This window comes from Fundulus heteroclitus, chromosome 23, assembly GCF_011125445.2.
Source record: "Fundulus heteroclitus isolate FHET01 chromosome 23, MU-UCD_Fhet_4.1, whole genome shotgun sequence".
Lineage (NCBI taxonomy): Eukaryota > Metazoa > Chordata > Actinopteri > Cyprinodontiformes > Fundulidae > Fundulus > Fundulus heteroclitus.
The window spans coordinates 21,642,253-21,667,229 of NC_046383.1; the positions used below are offsets into that span (position 1 = coordinate 21,642,253).

Here is a 24,977-nt window from a genome sequence, read left to right on the forward strand (position 1 = left end):
AGCGCTGGTCCCTGATGAGGCGCTGACCTAGTCAGGGACTGCCGGTCCATCATCAAGCCCAATGAGGGCTTTCTGAAGCAGCTGCAGACTACAGCGGCATCCTAACGCAAGGTAGGAGCTGACGCCGCGTCGACGCCGCGTTCCTCCAGGAAGACGGTGTCCGGAGCATGAAGTTGTGATGGGGGGGGGAGCTGGACGGTGTTTGTTTGTTCGTCCTTGCAGCCAGCAGCGTCACAGCGCTCTCTGGAAGGCGAGACAGAAGTCTGTGCGAAAGGACAAGAGTGAGCAGGACTCCAAGCCAGGAGAGGCGAACGAGGATGAAGACGATGAGGAGGAGGAGGAGGAGGAGGACGAAGACAATGTCGAGGGGTCAGACGAGGAAGAAATTTCAGAGGAAGACCAAGAGGTAATTCTGTCATTTTCCAAACAAACATTCAACATTGGAACCCCTCTAGTTTTCATGCTTACCGGCTGACTGATGGCTTCTTTTATTCCTCAAACGCACTCAGGTGTTTCACGGACCGCCTCAACAATCGGACGGCCCGGAGGAAACGGGTCCATCATCACCATAAATGAGCCAGACAAGGTCAGCCCGATCAGGTCGCGAACGCGCCAACACGAACGTTTGCGTCTGGGGACGTTGACGGTTTACCACGCGTCTCTTTCGGTCCAAAGGTTTGCTTCGAGCGTGAACCGCAGCGGCCGGATGAACCTGTTCTCCCTCATGCAGTCCATCAGTGAAAATGGACGACGGGGAGAAGGGCCACGAACAGGTAAATAAATCCTTCGCATTTGCTCTATAAAAACTGGTTAGCAGTGGGATACATTTGTAGATGACATCATGAGGTCAGCTAACCTGACTCTCGCCAGATTGATATCGCTCCGCCTAGCTTCACTCACATCCATCTGGGACATCTCCCATAGAAAGTGATTTCTCCAACCAATTTTATTGTCCAGCCAATCAGGACGCAGGGCTGGAGTTTCATAGATGTGACGTAGGGAGAAGTGACCGTGAGACTGTTTTGATTTAGACAGCAATGGCGGCTCGCATCGAGGAAGCAAGCGTTAACATTGATGCTGCTATTTCTTCCGTGTTGTCCAATCTACCTAATATTGTTTCATTAAAAGAACATCAGAGAAGGCCTTTGAAGGCTTTTGTTGGTGGAAACCATGTTTTCGCCCTTCTCCCGACCGCATTTGGCAAGTTTTGTTTTCCGGGGACGCCTATGGCGTAGGCGCGCCCGTGGCGGAGCAGTTAGCATAAACCATACTAGGAGGCCTTTAGTCCTCGACGCGGTCGGCCCGGGATTGACACCGACCCGCGGCGCTTTGCCGTCTGTCTTTCACCCTCTTCCTGTCAGCTCACTGTCAATAAAACGCGCGCCACTAGAGCCGCAAACACATACAAAAAAAAAAGTTTTTTTTACTGCGTCGCTCTCATCAGCGTCACGGGTTGGCTTCGGTGTGAGTGGTTGAAATAGCACGTCGATAAAGATGACAGACAAGTGGCTTATCCAATCATATGCAAGGATTTTTGGTAAAGCCCAGCCTTCAATAAAGGCAATTCCTATGGCGGTGTCCCAGATGGATGTGAGTGGAGCTAGGCGGAGCGACATACATCTGGCTAGAGTCAGGTTAGAGGTCAGCTTCTTAAATGACAGTTTTCTGACTAAACTTGTTAGAATCTGCTGCAAACATCCAGATTCATTGGGTTTGCAGGCTGGTGAATATTTTCAGCTCTGACTCCTCTTATGTGAAATTATTATTCAAAAGGAGCTCAAGGGAAAAAAAAGGCTTAAAGATTGTGTAAGGGGGAAGCAAAAGAAAAGTTGTTTTCGTATTTAGCAACAGACAGATGTTCATTAAGGTCCATTTCCTTTTTGAATAAAAAAAAAAACCAGAAGAACTTTTAGCCCCGTCTGTGGAAATCTAAGCTGATGAAATTACTCTTGAGAACTTTCCTTTGATTCCTCTTCAGAGAAATGCCACAAAGTCTGACTATAAATAGGAATTAATCTGAGTTTATGAGTTGAAAAGGGAGGGAAATATTTGTGTATCTTGACAAATTTTTTTCACATCGTATCACATGAGAAGCCAACACCAGTGAATATTATTAGGATTTAATGCGATTGGCCGGCACAAAAATATCTCTTAACCTTCAAAACTCAGCTAATTGGTAAATAGAGGCTCTGTGTAATCCAATAACAGCATAGATCCAGCTATTCTCTGAAGGCCTCAGAGGTTTGTTGGAGATCATTAGAGAACAAACGGCATCATGGAGAGCGAGGAACACAGCAAGACGGGTCAGGAGGAAAGCTGTGGAGAAGTCTAAAGCAGGGTTAGGATGTAAAACAATATTAAAAGCTTTGTTCAAACTGGAAATGCTGCTGCTTTATTTCACCAATAAAGGTCCTCAAAGGCATTCCCGCTGCACGTCATCAACGTTTCCTCCTTTTCATGGATTTCCTGCGTATTTTAATCTGGACATTAACCACAAACTTCTGTTCAAAGCTCCCTGGCAGCCCGAGGCGCTCTCCTAATCAGCGGAGGCGCAGCCAAGGCCGACGGGGGCTCGCCCACCAAAAGGCGTGCGTTGACGTGTCGCCGGAGCCGCGCTCCCTGCCGGACGGCGGTCAGAGCCGGCACTAAAGCCAAAAACAAAGGAGCTGGACACTCAGGGGCGCACAAGAGGGAGGCGGTTCGATAAAGGAAATCCTGGCGGCGCTGGAACCCAAGAAACATGCCAAGGCGGTTCAGTTGACGCTGTAATTTGTGCTATTTTTATTTGTTTTTTGCACATCTGTGCTCCTAGTAATACCTGGTTTATTGCGATAAGGTTCTTTCTGCAGTATTGCTGTGCCGGTGACAGGCGGGACTTCACGTAGCTGATGTCTTAGTCGGTCAAAGTGGTGTTATGGGTATAAAGTGCTGTCGTTATGACCACACAGAGCCTCCCTTTTTTGCCTACTGAAGCTCTCCCTTCGACACTTACGAGAGATCTATGCAATACCTGTCATCTCTCATCCCCTGGTTAGAACGCGAGGCTTTAAGCTGCCACTTCTAAACGTCTTTCTCTTTCTAAAGGACATCCCTCGATCTCTGATTGAAGGATTTTGCTATATTCCAAGCTGTGCGTTACGGACCACGTTAAAGGCCAGTTTTATGGCGCATGCCTGATTGCCAAACCGTTTTTTCCTGTGTGTGCCAGTGAATATATTTAATTAAAAACTAAAAACAATGTAAGGAACAGCTGTAGACCATCTTATTTTAATGTGTACACCAGGACTGCATGAGTGCCTTCAACCTGAGAATGAACTATTTGCAGGTGTTTTTATGTTTTTACTATGAGGAGACGGGCCCATCTTGTATCTTTCCTACAGTTTCTCACTTGATGTGATGGCTTCATCAATGTGACTTCCAGAGATCGTGCTTATATAAAGTAAATGGGTAGCCGTATGTAATTGCTGGTGACCTGGGTGCGTGTTTTTTTTTTTTTTTTTTTTCATATACCAGCCTGTGAGACCAAATTGTTCAGGGTTTCCTTTTCTTTGTGTATTTATATGAACTTTATTATCCACACGTCCCCAGAAGCTGACGTGGAACATTACTTCATGCTGGTTTTATTTTCGTTTTGTTTTTATTTGTTCGAGTGCAACCAAGCTAAAGCTTAAGTCATTAAACCTGCATGTGCACAATTGAAAAACCAATGACATGCACTTTATAATCCCACACTGTTCACACTGCCTGAGGCAACCCTGCACTGTACCGTGATCCGATTGGTATCTTTCAAGTTGCACCCGAAGATGATCTGCTGTGGTAAGCTCTTGGCTTTCCGCAGCTCGCTCTGCTTTATGAAACATTCAGAGTGATGAATAAAAGACAAATCCACCCACCAAGGTTTAGTCTCTTTATTGACAAACCACAGGAGATCAGGTAGAATTTCTTCTTTAGACAGTAACCAAATGACAATAATCCCACTCTCCTAACATTGCCATTTACTGTAGTAAATGAAGTAAATATCTGTACAGTAATGTGACAAAAGAACATGTTGTAATAGATACAATGGAAGTTTATAAAACCCATATATGTGAAAGATGCCGCTTGATTTTAGGGCCCGATGTATTTCCTCCTGGGTTCACTGAGGATGACTCCTCCCTGCTTCATAGCCGCTCTGAAGGCCTGAACCTGCAAAGAGAAAGAGATGAAACTATTAAAAACAAGCCTGTTAACCCTGAAACAATGAATGCTTCAGTCCTTTAAACAAGTATTTACACACCATCTTTTCAGGTGTTTTCACTTTATTTTGATAACACTGAAAGGTCTCGGATCATTTAAATATCAAAGATAATCGGAGTTAAATACAAAATGCTGTTTACTAATCATGATTTGATTTTGTCAAAAGGAAAAAACCAGTAATACAAATAAACGTGGCTCTATTTGAAAAGGTTGCCCACTAAACCTAATAACTGGCAAAGAGTCTTTTACGTCACTGAGGACAACTCTTGGTCCACTCTGTCGCAAAATGAATTAAATTTAGCCATACTATAGCGACACCGAAGGACTCGTTTCAGGTTAGGCCATGGCACCTCAATCAAACTTTAACTAGGCCACTCCAAAACTGTTAATTTCTATGTTTGTGAGCCACTCAGAAGTGGACTTGTACTGTTGTACTTTGGAGTACCGTCCTGCTGCACGTTTCCCCTTTAAAGGCTGTGTTAGATGTTGCTGTGATGAAAAAGAAAAACAGGAATAGTCTGTAAGGAAGAAAATACTTTTCACGTCGATCTACTGTTCCAATCTATCTACCCAACCATCTATATAAAGCACAAATGTTAACACTGATCCAATTTTATTTGAAGTCTACCAAAAGAGTTAATAGTTTAAACTCCTACGTCAGAAAACATGCTCTGATTTTTGTATCTTGTCTATTAAAGGGTGGATGGGATGTTGTCGCTTCTTAGGCACTTATTTCAAATTCCTTAAGGCGTTGTTTTTTGAACGTCGAACTAGGTTTTGATATCTAAAGTCTTGTTTTATTGCTAAATCTGTTGGAACAGAAACAATCTGTCTAGAGCAGGGGTCAAGAGGACCACATGTGGTGCCCACAATCCTGTTCTAAAAGATCTAAAACTCTACCTCCTTCTGTTTATTCACACCTGCATTTATATAGCTTTAAAAACTAAAATATAACAAAGCGTGAAATGTTTATTTTACATAAAGTTAAGATGAACTCTGACTCTTTTAGTTCAAAAGGCCAGTATTGGTAACCCTCTGTATGACAACGCCAATGCAGTGGCTCTTAGTTACAAAAAGGTTGGTGACCCCTGGTCTAGAGGTTCAACTGAGCAGTAAAGTGAGTGATGCCATCAGCTGTAGGTGGTAAAAAAAAAAGAAAAAAGAATCTGAACTTAATTTGCATAATGAGGCAGAAATACATACAGAAATGGAAAAAAGAGGAAGAAATAAGTATGGTGGAAGAAATAAATGGGGTGAAAATGTAGAAGGGAAGAATAAAACATACAAACATATTAAAACATTTAAAGACTAAGTAATTAATAAATAGCTGACAATTATAACGAAAAGTAAAGAAATTAGGTCATTAAAAATTTAGTAAATAATCTAATTAAGAGATATTGACATTTAAGTCTCATTGTATAATTTAATCATTGCTCACATTTACTTATTTGCTGTATTTTTGTGCATTTACTTTATGCTTCTGTATTTACTGAGCATGTATCCATTTCTATATATTTTTGAATATGTCAGTGTCAGTCCTCCATAAGGTCATAGCAAACATCTACTAAAAGTAGTAAAAGTTGTTTGGTTGAAAGAGCGCAGTGCAATGTGCCACAGGACAAACAATACTCACTCCATCTGAGCGGTACATCCAGGGAATCGCCCTGTACACCATCCTGGTGATGCCCGCCTGCCGGCATCGATGCGCCAGCACCTCGCCCACGGCCTGACACGCCACCACGCAGTTTGTGCTGGCCAGCTCTTTTTTCACGGCCCACTCTTTGGTCGAACAGGAGATGACTGGAACCGGAGAGGTGTAGGAGAACACTTCGGCGGTGACGTGATGTTGGCTGCGAGAGAACATCAACCTGAAAAGAAAAACACAGGAGATGGTGAAAAAAATATTTTTGAACATGTTTAATAGAGGCAGTTTAAGTAAAGTTGAAACTTTTAGAAGTTGACTTGTTCTTACATAAACAACAGTTTTTAATGATTGAAAAAAAAAAAGCTGAATTAGGGTAGAAAAGTTTTTATTTATTGTGGATTTTGTCAAATTCTCATATTCAAAGCAGGTAGAAATTACCCAGTTCTTCATCTGGACAATTAACGGTTCAAAATAAACCACACGAGTCTTAAATTATTATGATATTCATGTCTATGATGAGATACAAACTGTTAATGTCCCAACATGAATGGACATAAAGATGGTTTTAAATGAAGATGCAGCTACTGTTTTTTAACAATAAATAATCCCCTTATTTTTCTGATTAGATAAAGGTGGGTCATATGGTTTTAGCTTTAACACAGAACCACAAGATTTTTGCAATAATGACTAGAAAATGCACCAGTCAAAAATCAGCCACGAAACAAATTTAGTCAAGTTACTTCTGAGCTGCTTTGATCTTTGATTAATATATATTTTACAAATGTTTTACACTTTAACTATGGATTCTTGGCCATAAATAGAGTATAAAAAAACAACAACAACACAACTACCGACCAATTTCAGAACAATCCTCCTTTCTAACCTCCTAATACTTTCACCTCTTGAGAGGTGATGCAAAATTGTCAGGATTCTTAGTAGAGTAATATTTATATAATCCCCTTACAAGCATTTTATAATTTCTCTATTTTTAAGTTTCTACATCTTGCCGCTCACGAGAGATGACACAAGAATCTCACTAGTTTCCTGTGAACCAAGCTGCAACTTCTGCATAAATTTGTAGATTTAGTTTCATTTCAAGGCTTTTTTAAATTTGTTTCTGCTCCTGAGAGATGACCACAAATAACAAAAACACAATAATAAAATAACAAATATTTTAGCCTTTCACTGTTCATTTTTGTAGATATGTTGTTTTATATTTTCTACAAGTGTGCTACATTTTGTATTGGTGTTACGCACGCCTGCTAAGCCGGGAGTCTCCGCAAAATGTTAGTTTCATTATGTCAATATTTTTTATTCTTGGTATAAATTAAGTCAACTCAGATCCAAACGCCTTAATGGTATTATAAAAACCTTAAGGTTAGAGATCACACAATTCCCTACACTTCCTGAGAGGCCATGAAGAAATCTCTTTAGATTCTTCTTAAAAGGTCCTCTACACAAATCATCATTTTAAAGTGGATTATTAAAGCTATGTTATCTCAGAGTGTATATATTTAAACCTTGTGGCATTAGAAAGGCATCAACATCACATTCTGGGAGCTCCCTTTTCTTGCAGCTCCAGGGAGCTGACCCCTTTTTATTTTAATTTTATTTATTTTACCTGTGGTAGAACTGCTGGTGAGGCCAGGTGGTCTTCCAGCCCCGGTCCTTCACCGCCAGCGCCATCTGCTCCAGGTTCCGCGGGTTTCTGTTCACAAAGGTCGGGCTGACGGCTTCGTCCTCGTTCGGAGTGGGTTCGGGTCGAGCTGCCGCCTGACTCAAACACCGAGCTGGTACAAGAAAACAAAAAGCGACCCGGTTACTACCGGCGACTCCACGACAGCAACGTGAACGGGTTCTCAGCTCACCTGTGCGCTGTGAAGCAACGCCAGAACCGCACCGATGAATTTGACCCAGAAACTGCCGAACACCACGACTAATTTCCCTCAGCGCCATTTCTGTTCCGCTTATCGAGTCAAACCCAGGCTATGAACTCACATCTAGACGATCTTTATTTCCTTGCAGAGTTACAAACCTACGTCTTTTTTTTTTTTTTTTTTACCAACACTGTTTTTGCAAGGTTTCACCGTGACAAGGGGAGCGCCATCTTTGACACTCTAATAATATCCGGTTCACTTGAGCCGGTGTTACTTGAAAGGAAGCACGGATGGAAACAGACGTTTGTATTATAATGTGCCGAAGGGGAAAAAATGAGGAAAAGTTAACAGTATACTACATATTTAATAACGAACTCAATAATATTAAATTAAAAATGTCTGTTTCCACTTTTCTAAATTTTACCTTCAGACTACAAGGCCCTTGTTTACTTGCAGGTTTTCTGGTCCAATTAAATAAAAATTTCTTTTACCTACATCCAAAACGCTTTCACCCTGAATACCATCCCTATCGTGAAACAAGGCATCATGGCGAGGGAATGTTTTTCTACATCATTTACAAGGAGTTTGGTTAACATTGATGAGATGGTTTGTACTTGAAGAAAACATGTTTGGCAGAGTTTAACCTTCTAGGCTAAACTCTAGACATTACAATTTTTTTTAATGCTTTTTATATAATAGTAATATCTTTATTGTCATTGAAACATACATTGAAATTTGTTGTTAAAATGATGTTTTAACCCATCACCCTTTTTTTTGCACTATATACACTCTTTTTATATTTTATATTTTATTTTATTGTCTGTTGTATCCTATCTTCAATGGCTCTAATTCTGCCCTTTGTACTCTGTATAAGCTACTGGAACCAGGATTTCCCTGAAGGGGCAATCCCAAGGGATAAATAAAGTTGAGTCTAAGTCTAGGCAATCCCCATAAACCTAATTTCAGAATTACAATAAAGTGGTTTAGATCAAAGAACCTGTCCTAAATCCAACTGCAAAATATGTGAAATAATTTGAAATTGAATGTTTGCAGATACTCCCCATTCATTCTAACCCTGAAATTTTGCGCATGGCCAACAGTTTTAGCACATAGATGTGCAAAGCTGGTGTTAACATACTCCTGAAGATTTGCAACTGACACTGCAAAGCCTGAATGCAATAGTTTGCATTTTAAATAAGGATATTAGAATAAAATTGGGATGATTAAAAAAATGCCTGCCAAACTTTTTAGGATTTTTAACAAGGAATTTGAAAAATTATGTATTTTGTACCACTCCATATTTATGTGCTACTATGAGATGGTTCATCACATAAAATCTCAATAAATACAAAATGCAGAAATGTTCAAGAGGAGTGAATGCCATACACACATTAAAATTAAAAACTTTGATCAGGAAGGCTACAAAACATTTCAGACTGCAGCCTAGTCAAAGTAATAATCAGAACAAACAGGAGGCAGCATGGATAGCCAAGTAAATCAATGTTAAGGGGTGAGCAATAATTTGATATCATTTAGGCTTCACCTTTGTTAACTACAAACCTTTTGGAAATGTATAGCCATCAACTGATACACTAGATTTCGTTCAATATGAAAGTTATTTAGAACAATTTTCAATACTGAATTGTTCATTTAATATTTAAAGTCACCAGTAACAGACTTGGATCCGTATCATGTTGTTAAAGCCATAACTATCTAAACAGTACAATTGAGCAAGTCCACAGGTTTTGAAAAGAAACACTACACACAATAACAGTAATCAAAAAACAAACTTTATTTAATTTCCAATTTATTTAAATGTATTCAGTTAAATGACAAAAAAAAGAAGACAAAATATCAAATTGAAACGTCTGTATTGGCATGAGAACAGCAGTAGCAGCAGCAATCTAAACCGGCTAAATAAACAGGTCCAGTAAGGCACAGTAAGAAAAACATGTTGGGACATGATGAGGGAAAGAATCTTTGGCTTATGAATATGAATATTGAAACTGAACTAAACAATCTTTCAAGAAGTTCAACATTCACCAAGTCAATAATGTCAAGTTCCCTTAAACAGCAAACAGACCCCATTAGCAGATGTGCTTTCCCTTTTCACAATTTGTGTTTTTCATTAATGTTCATGCAGTAAAAATGTGTATAACATTTCTAACTCATGAAAAATCAATTAGAGTGCACAGTGTAACACTTTTTTAAAAAATATTACAAAGGGGATACAAAAGTATGTTCTCATACAACGGTGCCATAATTAAGCAAGCGGGCATACTTTTTATTCTACTGATGTAAAAATAACAGTCTGCATTATTCATCATGATTATTGTGCAAGTTAATTTAACCATTTCATGGCATACAGACAATAGAATACCATTAAGATACACAAATACTTTAGTTATTATAACTGATTTGCAATTGCTCGGCTCATCATATAGCAGCTGAAGCGTTGATCAGCGAGGTGAAGGAGAACGGGCTGAGTTTGTAGCCTGTTCCGCTGTAGAACTTATTCTGAAACTCCACCCTGGAAGAGACGTGATGCGGAGATTAAAAGCAAGAAGACATGCATGGCTCTGATTTGACGTTGCTTCTGTTACGCATATCCACTAAAAGCTCACTGGTTTATTCTACAGGGGGCATACAGCTCACTGTCACCCAGAAATATTGCGCTTGCGTGCAAGAAATAGTGCCATTAAACCATTTTAACTGGTAATCAATCTATAAAATCTAAATTAGGCGCAACATTTTCGCTCCGCTTTCCTCTTCATTCCTCGCATTCTTACCAGTGCAGACGGAGCGCGTGCAGGAAAGCCGAGAGCCCCTCCATAACCAGGAGGATGGAGACGGTCAACACGGCGAAGAAGGCGAAGATCACAGCGAGCACAGCAGATCCGACGTAGCCGTCCCACTTCAGGGCCAGACGCATGACCATGACCCACAGCACCTCTGACAGCTCTGTGGAGACACAAATGACTCACAGTCACAGAGCCACGACTGGCTGGGAAAACATATGCAGCCAGATGAATAACAGACTGAGCTGATTTGGTTTAAAAGAGGGAAGTCTATTGTGTCTATTGTGTGTGTGTATCCACTAACGTGCATGAGCTAAACTCAGGGCCCAGAGCCGCAAATAGGAGGCCGTGTTGGAGATGCAGCCCAAGCAGTACTCGATGGTGTGGATGGCCTGATGCATGAACACATCTGCAGCATCGAACTCCTGCAGGCGACGCAGTTCGGGGAGCGTTAAATGAGAAGCACGGGTGCAGCAGAGGAAATTTAATCTGCTTCATGAATTTAACCAGTTACCTCCTCTTCAGTTGCACCGCCCTCCACCTCCCCCTGACGGGTGTTGACCGAGCCTTCGTCGGGCACCAACGGCCGCCTTTCCTCGTCCTGATATCACAGAGAACTGAAATCTAGCACACGATGCGCCTCACAGTACAAAACAGATGAAGCTCACTGAACCGAAGACTTACTATTTGTCGCCGCCGTCTTGATTTGAAGGCGACATATTCGCACAGGGGTTTCCCCAGCAGGAGGACAGGGACTGAACACAGGGCCAGCACAACCAGGATCTTCTGGACAACAAGCTGCGCATGGGGGAACAAAAACATGCTCAACAACAACACCACAGCCAATGCATGCATTCTGCTCACATTAGTTCTTTTTTTTTTTCTTGAAAAAAGGACTTTGCAAATCCTTTCAACTGGTAAACACATACTGGTCAATAAACTGAGCAACAACTGCGCCACTGTTCTCTGTGATGAACGAGTCTATAATTGGGTTCATGTGCTTGCAATAAACATGGAATCTGAGGTCTGACAGTAATCTGCACGACAGCATCACATTTACAGAATAGTAGCTTAATCCCAAGCACACAAGTGAAACAAGTAAAAAGTCCATCATAGTTACATTTAAACAAAACTATTTAGCACATTTTCTGTAAATAATGCTAATTTTCTATCTGTTTCATCACTTTCCAGCCGCAAACCTCAGATTCTTTGGCGAATGTTTGTATAATGAACAAGTAGTGCACAATTGTGAAGTGAAATGCAAAATTATAACATAATTTCCAAGATCTTTTAGAAAGAAAAATAATTGAAATATGGTGACGATGGAGCCTAGATGCCAAATGCCATCCCCGCTGTTAAATATGGAGCACGCAGCGTCGTGCTTTGGGGTTGCTGGATGGAGATAAATAGAGGAAAACTTGTTAGGTGCTGCAAAATACTCTAGCCTGAGACAAAGGTAACCTTCCAGAAGGAATAATGACCCATAACGTACACCCAAATATACGTAGCGCTGCTCTAAATCAAAGTATATTCACGCGTTATAATTACCCAGTCCAAGTCTTGAAAACAAACGCTCACACATACTCTCCGTCCAATCTGACAGACCTTGAGCCACTTTGCAGTAGACGAATGAGCAAATGTGTCACGGTCAGGATCTGTAAAGCTGATACAAGGCATGCCCTAAATCACCCGCAGTTGTCACTGCAGCAAAGGTGGCTTTGATACTCACTCACCCCATGAATAAAAATGCAAATGCTCACCGCACGTAGTAGATTTTGATTTGTAAAGAATGTTGATAACCATGTGCAAATTGACTTCCACTTCACAGTTGTGCAATTTGTTGTGCTGGACAATCACATAAAGAGCCAATAAAACAGCCTGAAGTTTGTGGATGTAAATGACTAAATACTAAAATGTTTGAGGAATGGGAATACGTCTTAGAAACCACTTTAAATAATATTACAGTTTCACATGATAAATAAATAAAATAAAAAATACGTAAAGTAAGTTTAAGGATCACACCATGACAATTATAGTCAGTGTCCTCCCAGGTGCAAAACGGATGAATTTATACAAAAACAATGGCGCGTGTTGCGTATGTGGCTGTTGTGTGTGATCACACACCTGACCCGTGAACAGCTGGGGGTTCTCTGGGTTGTCTGTGAAGAGGAACATGTCTATGAAGTGGATGAGTATGCTGGGAGCGATTCTGGACTGAGCAGGAGTGTAGGCGATCCATTTGAAGACCACCATGAAGACGAGGTACCCAAAGAGGCACAGCATGAAGAACAGCTCTGGGATCAGCACAAAGAATATGCTGCTGATCTTCCCAAAGTGCCTGAAGGAAAACACCAAGACAAATAAAGATGAGATGGGGGGGCTTAAAAGAGCAACCAGTGGAGATGGGTTTAGAACAACAGCAGATAAACCAAACAAGATCACTAACAGGTAGTTGAAGAAGGATAAGCAGACGCCAAAGGTCATGTGAATGACGCCGATGATGACCGACATCTTCATCTTGTAGGAGTTCAGGAAGGTCAGTTTGTTGTTGGCCATGCCCCAGACCTGGCAACAACAACAACAAGGCAACAAAACTGGCTTCAGTTCGCTGTCTTTACTAAAAGAAACAGTAATAATGACTGACGGCTGTACCGGGTCAATCCCAAATGGATAGGGGCTGGTAAAAACCCCGGTCACATTAGGATCCATGGACAAGAACTGGTTCCCCTCCAGGACCGATGAGCTGAAACGGATCACATCAAAAGCAAGAAATCGGGTGGGTTATTAATCAAAAACAAAAAACTCTGTACAATAATGCTACGTTTTTGAGCGAATTAATGACTAGTCCTCACTTCCAGATGTTCTTTTCAAACATGGGGCCGACGTGCCACCCTGAGCTGAAGGTTTTGATGCCTCGGCTGAAACACTCGTTGTAGACGGCTCCCGTGTAGATGGAGAAGAGGCCCATCAGCAGAATCAGATAACGTCCTCCAAACATCATCCTCCAGATCTGGAAACACAACCCGATTTTCACTCACATTAAGGCCGTTTAGGTTTTGGCTCATACTTTCTTAGATGGTTGTAAATTCTATTTTAAACATTATAATATTAAAATACTTTTTTTCAAGCATAGTCAAAACAAATTCCATGAATCATTGCTAAGCAGCTGCTATAGATATTGGACTCAACATTTCAGAGTAAAGGATAGAAAACTGAACCTGTTTGATATCAAACCCCAGCTGATTTGTCAGCACATCTCTAGTTACAGCTGATCCTGTTTTATTCTTACTTCCTTACGGTGAGAACCTAACCAAGTGATGCATTATTTCAATGCAACATTGTTTTTCTGTAAGAGCTTTTAATTATTTTTAAAGGATTAAAATCATGGAAGGGTAAGTAAGTTTATTGTGTATATAAGACATTTACAACAACCTCAGGTGACCAAAGTGCATCACAGCAATCACAGAACAGGTGAATAAAAGGTTAAAACAATAAATGAACTAGGCTTGATTAAAAAAAAAATTATAAATTAGACGTACTTATTTTCAGTCGCAGCAACTTTGGCTCTGCTAAGCTCAAATGAAAATAAAATAAATAAATAAATAAATCGCTGATGTGAATCCTCTTACAAAAGGTTCTGGACAGTAAAAATAAGTCAAATCAGCCTCTAAATACACACGTTTTAACAAAAGGTTAGCGTGGCCTAATCTAAAAGAATAATGAAACTTACCTCATTGGTATTATTTTTGAGCTTGGGGTCTTTTTCCTCAAGCACCATCCACAGGGCGGCCAAAGACATCAGCAAACCGTGACCCACGTCCCCAAACATCACAGCAAACAGGAAGGGGAATGTAATGATGGTGTACACCGCTGCGCAGGCAAGGGAAAGAAAGACTTGGTTGTTTTTTTTTTTGGGCTTCACTTTGAGAGGCGATGATTTGATGGATGAAACTAACGGCGACAAACCTGGATTGACCTCCCGGTAGCTGGCCACACCGTAAGCATCAACGATATTCTGGAAACCAGCTGTGAAGGAGTTGATGGGAAACAGGGTGGGAGGAGGGGTGGAGGAGGGCAGGCGGTTGTAGAAGGAGTCCACCCCACTGCCACTCTTCCTCTGACAATGAAAGAAAGCGAGTTGGTATAAAAGAGCGTTAGTAATTCATATCAAATTAAACCAACAACAACTTTGAGTTTGCGCCTGCATCGTCTCACCCCTCCTTCTCTGAGGGCGCTCTGCAGCTCGGGCAGCTTGTTGGTGGGACACCAGGCCTCGGCAATCAGGCACTTGTCAGTTACGGAGGGGCTGCAGAGGTTCAGCACCAGCTGGATGGCCTTGCACTTCTGGACCCGGACCTTCCACTGAGGCAGGATGGCCACCGCTCGCAGCAGCAGCTGCTGCAGAAAGGCCTCGGTCTGAGACAACACCTGAAATACGCGACGAGGAAGCGAAAGGAGAGAGTTTGGTACTATACAGCCAGCTGAAGAAATAAAAAAAAAAGTACATAACTGATTATCCTGAACACTTCTGGTACTTTCAGGGTTTCTAAAAAGAGGAAATAATGATATTTCTGCCAAAAAAAAAAAAAGGGGGGGGGGGGGGGTGCTCACTGATTTGATGTCTTCAATCCGGCCTTGAAGCCCCTGCAGAATTTCCTCCCGCTCAGCGGTGCTCTCAGGGTATGGAAACGTCTGCGTATGGAAGCTGGTTGAAGGAAAAAAGAAAGAAAAACACCTGCCTCATCAGAAAGGAGTGAAAATTTAAACAAAAATTGATTTATGCGCAAGTTTCCCCCACCAATCGCAGATCTTCTTCACTTTCTGTCCGATCTGATCTCCCCAGAAGGAGATGAGGAAGACGGTCCATTGCACCATTTCTCCCTGCAAACCGAGAGGCAGAAAGCAGACGCAGTGAGACAACAGAGACGGGTTTGCTTTAAGAAAAAAAATCCCCTGAGATCCTCCCTCCAAGCTCCCACCGTGTCCGGGTGCTCCAGACGGTCCCCCATTTCTCTAAAATCCACGATGATGTAACCGCGACACGCCCGCCACAGCAAGCGTTCGAACGAGGGGACCTTCCAGGGATGGACCACTCCTGCAACAAAACTGAGGAAGAGAGGAAGGGGCAAAAATAGATGAGTGGAGATAAATATCAAATAAATAAATGAAATCAACATCTTTGAGAAAAACTAAAGAACTGGTCTGGGCTTTCTTAGCCAATATCAACATCTGGATTTTTGAGGTCTGACCTGCTGATTCGGATTTAGTTTTTCTAAGAGCAACAACACATAAAACAGAAGAATCTACACCAAAAATAAGGAAACGACAAGATTATTTATGCATCAAATTGATTTAATCTGATTTTCATTCAACTCTAACCCAAAGTAGATCCTGTCGCCGGATTCCTTTAAAGGCCGAGAACAGCATTCTTAGTTCTGAGGCGTTTTAAGAAAAAGGAAAAAACGGCTCTGATTTTCCGGCTGTTGACAGGCAAATCAACGATCAGATGAAGTGACCTTAAATTGGCCGATCTCCCTGTCTGGCTGATTGATCCGTGCATCGCTTAGAAGAGGAATAAAAGAAAGGAAAGAAAGGAAAGAGAGAGATCAACCTGAGGCGGATATCTTGGCGATGATCGAACAGGCCGTGGCCTTCCAGCACAGGCGGTGGAGTCTGTCAACAAAAGGTGGAAATAAGTGTTTCTTTATTTCCTTCAGCTCAGTCATCCTGAAGAAGCTCCGACAGTAATTTGCAAAGGTCAAGTGTGTAAAATACCTGGGAAGCTGTGAGCGAGTGCGTCTGGGTCAGCACTCCTTTGTACTGACAGAGCTGGGTGAGCTGAGTCCGCAGGCTGTCTCTGTTCCTGGACACCTGGGGAGCAAACGGGCGGGACCACCCCCACGTCAAGCTTTATTTCAGAACAACGGCGCTCTCTAAAAGCATCGTCACGGTCTTGTTTTTACCTCCCTGAGCTCTCTCGCCAGCCTCTCGCATTCCTCCTCTATGGTGATGAGTTCCCGTGGCTGAGGTGCCGACGGCACCGGGTGCGGAGGACGGAGCGGACCCTTCAGGGGTGGGTTTAAGGAGCGATTGATCTCCTGCTCCAGGAACGCTGAGGGACAACGTCAGAAGGAAGGACGGAAAACCACAATAAGGTTACAGATAAAAGAAAGGAGTATGGATTGAAAAATACAGCCCTCTGTCCACAACTACAGCAACCTGTACCACAGATCTCTAAAAAAAAAAAAGACTTTAAATGAGCGCATCTTTTACAGTCGCAGTATAAAAATGCTTTTAGTCTTATCAACATTTAAGCGTTTTCTCTAAGAACATCCAGAGTCCTGGATGCTCCTTTGTGTGCTTCTCTTTTTTTTTTTTTTTTTTTTTTTACATTTCTTAACTATTTTACAAAACTTGATGTGACGGATGAATTTCTCCAAAAAACTCCTGTCTTATCTTTAGGTCACCTCACAGCTTTTCAGCATTCATGTCTGAGGGCTGAGACGGCGACCCAGAAGAGACAGATCTTGTACTTCATGAAGTATTTCTGTCGGTTTGCCTTTTGATTTGCCTGTTGAAAACTTTTTCTAATTGTAGCTTTAGAAAAGTTGAACTAAATTGCTTTAAATCAGAAACCCCCAAGGATTTACCTAGTTTCATGCTTTCTGTATGTTTGTTAATGTATGAAAGAAGTCTAGTCAAGGATTTACTTAGCTTGGTCTTTTGTTTTTTATTTATTTATGTACAGCCCTTTGAATAGTCTTGCTACTGAAAAGTGCTATATAAATAAACTTGCCTTGCAGGACCCCGTGATGAGCACTTTCCAGTTTAAAAGTAGAGCCCACCATGGGTTCATCTAAAACAGGGGTGTCAAACTAATTTCTATATGGGGCCATTTTGGAATCATGAAGTTATTAAAAAGGGCCACTTGCATGTGTAGAGACGATACTTTTTATTTCATAATTTCATTCCAGTTCACACAGTAGTATAAAAAATGCACAGTAACATAAAAGTAGCACCCTTAGGCCCAGTTTATACAGTTTATCTGCAAAAAAAAGTTGATATTGGGGTGAGTTACACTTACAGGAGGCACAGTTTTAGCCACTTTATACACTTTAAAAGTATATACGCCTTTTTTTTTTTTACTCTCGAGGGCCAGATAATGTACCTTGACGGGCCGGATTTGGCCCGCGGGCCTTGAGTTTGACACCTGTGATCTAAAAGGTCTACATATAGGAAAGGGTTAAAAGTGTCCATGCACATGCTCAGGGCTTTGGAAGAGATCCGGACATGTTTGATGTAGAAAAGCTCAGTCTTAGTCTGACCAAAGGACACGTTTCCAGTCTCTGCAGACTTTCTTACCTCCCTTACTATCCTGTTTACTGTGAGTGGTGGTAAGGCAACCCTTGGTCTTCATCCAGTCTCTTCACAGCTCCAGTAGTTTTAAACAAATGGATTATTACTCTGACCACGCATAAATGGCCAACGTTAGGCCAGAACCTACTTTCTAGAAGCCATTTGAATTTGTAGGTTTATTCAAAAGTTAAAATATCTTAAAGATAATAATTATTTTGTGGTAACTTGGGAGGCAAAAATCACCACTTATTTTTTAGCATGGCATTTCCACCCAGGTAATCAGGTTAAAGCTCCTATTTATCACTGAGATTATTTTCCTGCTGTAAAAGAGGAATTTATTTTAAGACTTTTTAAAGCCAGAGGCTGCCAGGAGTTGCTGTGCGGGTGCTGTAGACAAGTCAGTTCTTACAAAAAGTCTTCTCAAGCTCTTCGCATCGCCTGACTTCTCCGACGAACTTCCTCTGGAAGGCATTCACGTTAGGATTCAACTAGAAAGACAGAAAAGAGGAAGAGGGCAAAGGGGTCATTCATGTCTGCCTCATTACAGAAGAGGGAAGGAAAATGTTGGTGAGTCCAACAAACCAGTCAATTTAAAAAAAGATGGGTTTATTAATAGTCGAAAGGAAGGCCATTCCTTTGACACTGATAACATAAGTAAACTTTCTAATAGGAGAAAACATCATGAAAAAAAAGGTTTATATCAATGAGAAACTAGCAGTTTAAGAGAGAAATTTAAGTTGAATCCTTTGAACCGAAAGGAGGAAAAAAAAAGCATCTCTTTATTTGACTTACGTCTCTGAACTCCACCAATCCCAGCTCTCCAAGTTCGCTCACACAGTTGTAGGCCGAGCCAGACTGGAGGAAGAGCTGCACCAGGCACACCTCCTCGCTTCGAAACAGGGACCCCATGACTTCATGCACAGAGAAAACCAATAATATCAGCTTCAGATCTTAACAAAAGATTCAAATACTGGCATTCAGGCAACATGTATTGATACCGCTTATTTAAAGTTTGAGTGAAAAGCTTAGGAAAAAGTCCAAAAAGAGCATATAGGTTTGGTTGGTGCACTAAAAAAGCAACTGACAATGAAGAAGTTTATGAGTAGACATTAAAAAAAAAAAACAGGAAGTAGCGAGTACTGCCGTGTGTGATCAACTGGCATTTCCATTTTTGCAAATGTGTGTTCCTGGCAGCGCTGTGATAGGTGGAAAAATATGAGACGTGTGTCCTTTTCCTCTTTCTGTGCCACTTTAATCCCCCAAAAAAGGAGAAGAACATTTTTAACTAAGTTAGGTATGCAATATATTTTCAGATAATTGGTCTGGGATGCTGCGACAGACTGGCGACCTGTCCATTGAAATGCTGGAGATAGCAACACCAGCTACCCTTGCGACCCCATGAGGGATAAAGCGAGTGAGAAAATGGATGGCTGGTCTGGGATGTTTGAGGAAACAAAAATTCACCAAAAGATAATTGGTGTTTTCTTTTTTTTAACTGCATTTTCATTATTGATTTTACTCTGCTCGATTAAGGTCTCTAATATAAATCATCTGATAGAAATAGATTTAACAGAACACTCTTGTGTTCTGCCCAATACAATTATTCAGGGCATACAACAGGAAGAACATTTTTTTTTATGAATCTTGAAAGACAAAGAGAAAATGGGAATAAACAAATTGTCTATTTTGTAGGAAACTGAAGTTTCTCTTGAAGAAACGTAAGAAAAAATAAAATATAAAAAGCTAAATTATAGTTGTTTTATTGATTTAGATGATATCAATCCAATGTTTTTCTTTACTTTTCTTTTGTTTTAACCTTTAAACCTAACCTCGACACAAACATGCACATTTACCAGTTGAATGTGGTGAATGATATGCACTAAGTTAAAGCTTGTTTTGATTTATGAACAAACTTTAACCCCCACCACAGCAACCCCCCTCCCCCCCGGGATAGTTATTTTTGTCCATATTTTTCCTCCAGATAACAGGCGTTTAGTTTCGTCTTCAGGACACACGGTTCCAGTGGAACAAAGCGATGAAACAAAAGCTACAACACTATAAACTTTAAAAACAAAAACAGCATTTTTTTTTAATTTTTTTTTTTTTTACGTACTGAGAAGAACAGGGATGGAAATCTACCGTATAAAGATTTTTAAGTGTGACAATAATCCCGGTAAAGGTGGGAAATGTAGCCCCTGTTAGCAGTAAACAAAGCTAAAGGAGAGCTGTCTCACCTGTCTGCCGCCTGGACCCCTCTGAGGACTCCTGAGGACGGTCTCTGTAGCTGTCCCGGTCGGTACCGACGGGACGAACCGGGACAAAGTGGAGACGAGGAGACGCGTTTGTAGGTTCTGAGGTTTATGCTCCCTTGGTTCCCATTTCCCGTTCATGAGAGTCACGTTACCGTCAGCCTCACGTGACGGCGGATGTCACTCCCTTATTTCACCACGAGGGGAGCGACATTTCCGCTTTGCAGCGCCTTCTGGTAATACAAGGTCATATTGAATTAATTAGAATATTTTGAAAATTCGTTTAATTTACTAATTAAATTTAGTAAGTGAATCACATTACACACAGTGCGAGACATGCTCTTTTGCCCCCTTCACCTTCCCAACCATCTCAATGTTTTCTGTTTCTGTATTCTGTGAAAAGGCAGCAAGGCCTCAGTGAAGCTGTCTACCGATGTTTGTGTTTCTCTTGATGGGTTGCACTGAAACGCAATTTCCCCCACCGAGGACAAAAAAAGCAATTAAATTCAATATATACATTACAAACAGACTGATGTTTTCAAGCCTCATATTAACTATGACTTAAAAAAAAAATCATGGATGACGTTTGTTTATTTGAACGGATCATTTCATGAACGACACAGTTATGTCTCCATTGAATAGAAGATTAATGTTAAGACCAGAGTTGTGTGTGAGTAGATAGGTAGGCAGGCTTTTTCATTCAAACTTATGCTGATGCTGCAGTTCCTGAGCTTCTAAAAGACATTAGCATGTGGGCAAATCAGAATCAACTTCAATGGCCAAGTCTGTGTGGACAAAGCTGATTTCACTTCAGTTTTCCATGGTTCACATCTTACGTAAGTAAGTAGGCTAAACTATATTTATATATAGCACCTTTCATGGGATAAAAAATACAAAGTGCTTCACAATAAAAACAACAAAAAGACACAAAATACATTTTTTTTTTAAAAGATAAAACGGCATGAATGCAACATCATAGCATAAAACTAGTTAAAAACTAATTAAAAGCCAGTTGGAGGTTTTCAACTACTTCTTAAAAGAATGAACAGAGTCAAGACAGCTTAAAGATAAAGGCAACACATTCCACAACCAAGTTGGCCACTGGTTGTAGCCCACACCTTTACAAGACCAATCCTCTCTGGTCCTGAAATTATTTTGTGGAACCATTAACAGCCTTTGGCTGGAGGATCTCAAACTACGACAAGGGCAATATAGCTGTAAAATGTTGGTGATATAAACTGGAGCTTGGCCACTCAGGGCTCTGAAAGTAAAAAGCTAAAATTTTAAAATGAACGCTAAAATGTAGCGGTAGCCAATGTAAAGAGATTAAAATTGGGGTAATGTGTTGTCTTTTTCTTGTGTTGGTTAAAAGTCTTGCAGTAGCATTCTGGACTAACTGCAGTCGGCCAAGATCTGTCTTATTCAAACATAAAAAAAGATCCTTACAATAGTCAAGACGAGATGAAATAAACGCATGAATAGCCATCTCTAAGTCAGCCTTTGACACCACAGTTCAAGTTTAAAAATATTTCCCAGCTGAAAGAAGCAGTTTTTGATTAATCTGTGAGAATGACAGTGGCATGGCAGAACCAGAAATTATGCCACGGTTCATCAGGCTTGGAGATGACAAAGTCTTAACTTCTGTAACAGTTCAGACAAAAAAAAAAACTGCGTGTAGAAGGAACAATGGAAGATATAAACCGTTGAATCCATAGACATCATATACGTAGACGCCTGGTTGGGTGGGTGATGCCTATGCTGCGAATGCGTCATAGCGTCCACCATATTGAATGTGGCAAATCTGCAGTTAGTCTGAGTCACTTAAACTGTATCAGGGGGACTTTAATCTCAGAACATACTTTATATTCGTAAATGTCGGAAACGTCCCCCTTAATTCTCATAATATGACGTTTTTCTCATAATATTACCACTTTTGGTTGGTACATTTCCATGCAGCACAGGAATGAGGCATCTTCTCTGATCGACGTTCACTACAACAGAACTTAACTTCTTTCTGCCACATACAGTATGGCGGTGACGTTGACGTACGAACCCGCGCCCAACGAGGCGTCTAGAGTCTGCCAACCACCAATGCATGATGGGAAATGTAGGGGGTTGCTTCACCAAATTATGTAAATCTACCTGGGCAATTCGGGGAGGGGGGACGTGATCTGAAGTGTTCATGGAAAATGTACAGTTCATTAAATAAATAAGTAAACTTTTTTATAGATATAGCCTAAGGTTAGATAAATATTTTGCACATTAAATATGAGCAGAGTCTATAAACTGTGTGCAGCAGATGGAAAAATGCTCAATCACCTAGGTTGTCTATGAAACAAAGGCTCCAATATAATTGTGAATGCATTAACAGACTACTTTTATTTTGAAAATCCCTTTTTCCTCCTTTTGGCGCCTTCTTTTGATTATTGATTTGATTATTGGATTGATTGAATTTCTCCACTGTGAGATCAATAAAGTCTATCTTATCTTATCTTTTGTTGCAGAATGGCTTTGAAGAGCATTTTGAGCACATCCCCGGGCGTACCCTACCCCGATCATCCTTATTTGCACATCCATGTGCTCCTCATGATTGACCAGCCACGCGTGCTCAGCTGGCGCTTCGTGGAGAACACAGCTGTTCCAGTCGTCTCAGACAGAAACAAAGTGGCAGTCATCACAGATGGGGAGAGCATTACTAAAATCAACCTCTTTGAGGAACTTGGCCAAAAAATGTCCCAGGGTAAAAATTATGTCATATGGGGGTACACTCTCGGAGGCCGCTCACCCCCGTACCACATGCGTGTGCAAAAAACGACACTTTTTTATCGGAGCTACCCAGTTGTGTGCAGAGACGGGTTGATGGAGGAGGCAAGAGCCCTCCTCTATCCCCCGTCTCTGCACACTAAGATTAATGAAATCCCTGTAGCCAAGGGCCTGCTCACCCTGGAAGGCGAGATTACAGCACTAAGTTGTCTTCACTGGTAACACTAATGCACTCACATAAATGAACAGCTTTTAGTAACTGCAGTATGCGTATTTGCCTTATCCCTTTCCTGAGAGACCATATAAAAGTGTTAAGGTCTAAATCAGAACAATTAATGGCTCAGTTTGTTGTTATTTAGCTCACTACTCTGAAGAGGGTCTCCACGAGGAGCGGGGAGGTCCCGCTGCGTGAAGTGACGCTGCAGGGGGTGAGAGAACGGGATGATGGAGGCTTGACCTCTGCAGTTTATCAGGAAGCATTGTGCGTTGTTTTTTTATAAAAGGAGCAAGCTGCTGTTATTTACAGGGCGATGCGTCCGTGTCAATAAAACTGTGGCGACAAGCAGCAGTGGTGAAGCTGGAGTTGGGGACACCGTACAGGGTGACGCACCTCAGACCCGGTTTAGGTTGGAAGGAATGGTGCTTACAGTCCACAGAGTTCAGCAGAATTGAGGTAAATCTGAGCATGGAACTAATAAAAGATATAAATAATAACAGAGGTGTGTGTTGTTATCAATGCAGGTTACTTAAAAAAGTTATGTGATGGGGATTGGTGCATAGAACCATGTTAACAATGAAGACTCTGGGCAGAAGATGTCATGTAAATTAGCTGGTCTCCTTTGATTTAGATTTTTTTCCCTTTAACACAACATGGAATGTGTAAACTTTTAGTAATCCATCTTGTGCTTTTTTCCCCCTCGGTTTTTCCACCCTTGATGGCACTGATCACTATGAATTTTGTCCCAACTACATTTCACAGAGTTGCTGACCCAGTGGGAACCATCTGGACCTGTCGGGTCTCCGGAGCAGGGATCCCTGGACAAGACATAACGAGGCATTTAGTTTTTCTGCTCATCCCCAAAACAAACCTGCTGGTTCTGCTAAGAATTCAGAGTAAAAAGCATGGAGGTCTACTGCAGCTTCTCCATAAAAGGCTAATATTGCTATGAGTTTTATGAATCTTAAAATATTTACTATTGTTCTTATGTATTTCCTGATTCTGTGGAATTATCTTTCTTGTTCTTGTTTTATTGTAAAGCATTTATTACCTGTTATACAAATAAACCTGGTTTGCCTCTACAGAGCTATGAAACATTATTTCCCTCCATTTTGGTTTATTTTGTTTAATCTATTTAATGTTTCAGATCAAATTTTAAATCAGACAGAAGTAACCTGAGTAAATTTAAAATTCATTTCTTGAAATGATTTCACTGAGAGGAAAAACGATCCAGACCAACATGTTCAAATTTGGAGAACGAACCTGATTTCCAGCACCTCAGAGGAACCCATCTCCAAGTTCAATCAGCACAATAAAGCTAAGACATCAAAGAGAAAATCACTATTCCGTCATTTCAGAATGCTGAGATTTGTCTACATTAAAATAGAGACAACATAACTTGAAAAAGATATTTTATTTCATCATCAAAGGCAGATGTGTATCAGGTACAACAGTAGGTAATGGCAAATGTACAACTGGAAAAACAAGTTAGAAATGGAAAAAAATTAAATGAGAAATAAAACGGAGGGAAGCTAAACAAATAAACGAATCTTCTACACCCGTTTGTCTTGTTTTACTGTAGGGACCGCTACAGATTTAATTTGATCTTTGCCTACAGAGTAACGAAAGTGAGCTACATTAAAAACAAAGCTGATCATCCCCAGATATAGTTTTTCAAAGAGTACACTCAACTGTTTCACACGCGACTTAAGACCTCCCTAAGAAGAAAAAAACAGAAATAATAAAAATCAAACAACTGCTGAAAAAAGAGGACAGGAATTGCTCTTCTCATCATTTGGATGGAAAACTCACAAAGCCAACAAACGGGTCACGTTA

At 41.0% G+C, this 24,977-nt stretch overlaps 3 protein-coding genes across 4 annotated transcripts; 1 reads left to right on the plus strand and 2 right to left on the minus strand.

Annotated features, from left to right (window-relative positions):
• Positions 1-3,893: 3,893 nt before the first annotated feature.
• LOC105924822 (39S ribosomal protein L18, mitochondrial) lies at positions 3,894-8,013 on the minus strand. The gene is made up of 4 exons (XM_012860590.3): positions 7,750-8,013; positions 7,503-7,671; positions 5,870-6,104; positions 3,894-4,185 (listed from the first exon to the last, which is right to left on the minus strand). Exons 1-4 carry the CDS (start codon positions 7,835-7,837, stop codon positions 4,108-4,110), a joined length of 570 nt encoding a protein of 189 aa, XP_012716044.2. The 5' UTR covers positions 7,838-8,013; the 3' UTR covers positions 3,894-4,107.
• Positions 8,014-9,529: 1,516 nt separating this feature from the next.
• On the minus strand, positions 9,530-20,317 carry tcirg1b (T cell immune regulator 1, ATPase H+ transporting V0 subunit a3b). Its single transcript, XM_012860589.3, has 21 exons — positions 20,147-20,317; positions 18,705-18,823; positions 18,322-18,400; positions 16,520-16,668; positions 16,332-16,427; positions 16,168-16,229; positions 15,536-15,662; positions 15,355-15,437; positions 15,168-15,261; positions 14,772-14,984; positions 14,523-14,673; positions 14,287-14,426; positions 13,409-13,566; positions 13,209-13,299; positions 13,003-13,121; positions 12,681-12,894; positions 11,241-11,354; positions 11,071-11,157; positions 10,861-10,981; positions 10,548-10,719; positions 9,530-10,288 (listed from the first exon to the last, which is right to left on the minus strand). Exons 2-21 carry the CDS (start codon positions 18,819-18,821, stop codon positions 10,195-10,197), a joined length of 2,481 nt encoding a protein of 826 aa, XP_012716043.2. The 5' UTR covers positions 18,822-18,823; positions 20,147-20,317; the 3' UTR covers positions 9,530-10,194.
• On the plus strand, positions 20,301-24,873 carry LOC110368340. 2 transcript variants are annotated; one of them, XM_036127049.1, is made up of 5 exons: positions 20,301-20,407; positions 22,666-23,127; positions 23,286-23,352; positions 23,451-23,597; positions 23,904-24,873. In XM_036127049.1, exons 1-5 carry the CDS (start codon positions 20,301-20,303, stop codon positions 23,910-23,912), a joined length of 792 nt encoding a protein of 263 aa, XP_035982942.1. In that variant the 3' UTR covers positions 23,913-24,873. The 2 variants fall into 2 exon arrangements, with proteins under 2 accessions (XP_035982942.1, XP_035982943.1); XM_036127050.1 differs by having other exon boundaries at positions 20,314-20,397; positions 22,666-23,125; positions 23,284-23,352.
• Positions 24,874-24,977: the final 104 nt, after the last annotated feature.

What these genes read in the sequence shown, in the direction of transcription:
- LOC110368340 (XM_036127049.1), top strand. Translation starts at nt 20,301, where the DNA reads ATGAGAGTCACGTTACCGTCAGCCTCACGTGACGGCGGATGTCACTCC. An exon ending in GCGCCTTCTGGTAATACAAG is followed by an intron (nt 20,408 to 22,665) that starts GTCATATTGAAT and finishes CTTTTGTTGCAG; the next exon opens with AATGGCTTTGAAGAGCATTT. An exon ending in GAAGGCGAGATTACAGCACT is followed by an intron (nt 23,128 to 23,285) that starts AAGTTGTCTTCA and finishes TGTTATTTAGCT; the next exon opens with CACTACTCTGAAGAGGGTCT.
- tcirg1b (XM_012860589.3), bottom strand. Translation starts at nt 18,821, where the DNA reads ATGGGGTCCCTGTTTCGAAGCGAGGAGGTGTGCCTGGTGCAGCTCTTC. An exon ending in GGATTGAAGACATCAAATCA is followed by an intron (nt 14,985 to 15,167) that starts GTGAGCACCCCC and finishes CGCGTATTTCAG; the next exon opens with GTGTTGTCTCAGACCGAGGC. An exon ending in CACGCGCTCCGTCTGCACTG is followed by an intron (nt 10,289 to 10,547) that starts GTAAGAATGCGA and finishes CGTCTCTTCCAG; the next exon opens with GGTGGAGTTTCAGAATAAGT.
- LOC105924822 (XM_012860590.3), bottom strand. Translation starts at nt 7,837, where the DNA reads ATGGCGCTGAGGGAAATTAGTCGTGGTGTTCGGCAGTTTCTGGGTCAA. An exon ending in CACCAGCAGTTCTACCACAG is followed by an intron (nt 6,105 to 7,502) that starts GTAAAATAAATA and finishes TTTTCTTTTCAG; the next exon opens with GTTGATGTTCTCTCGCAGCC. An exon ending in GGATGTACCGCTCAGATGGA is followed by an intron (nt 4,186 to 5,869) that starts GTGAGTATTGTT and finishes TTCTCTTTGCAG; the next exon opens with GTTCAGGCCTTCAGAGCGGC.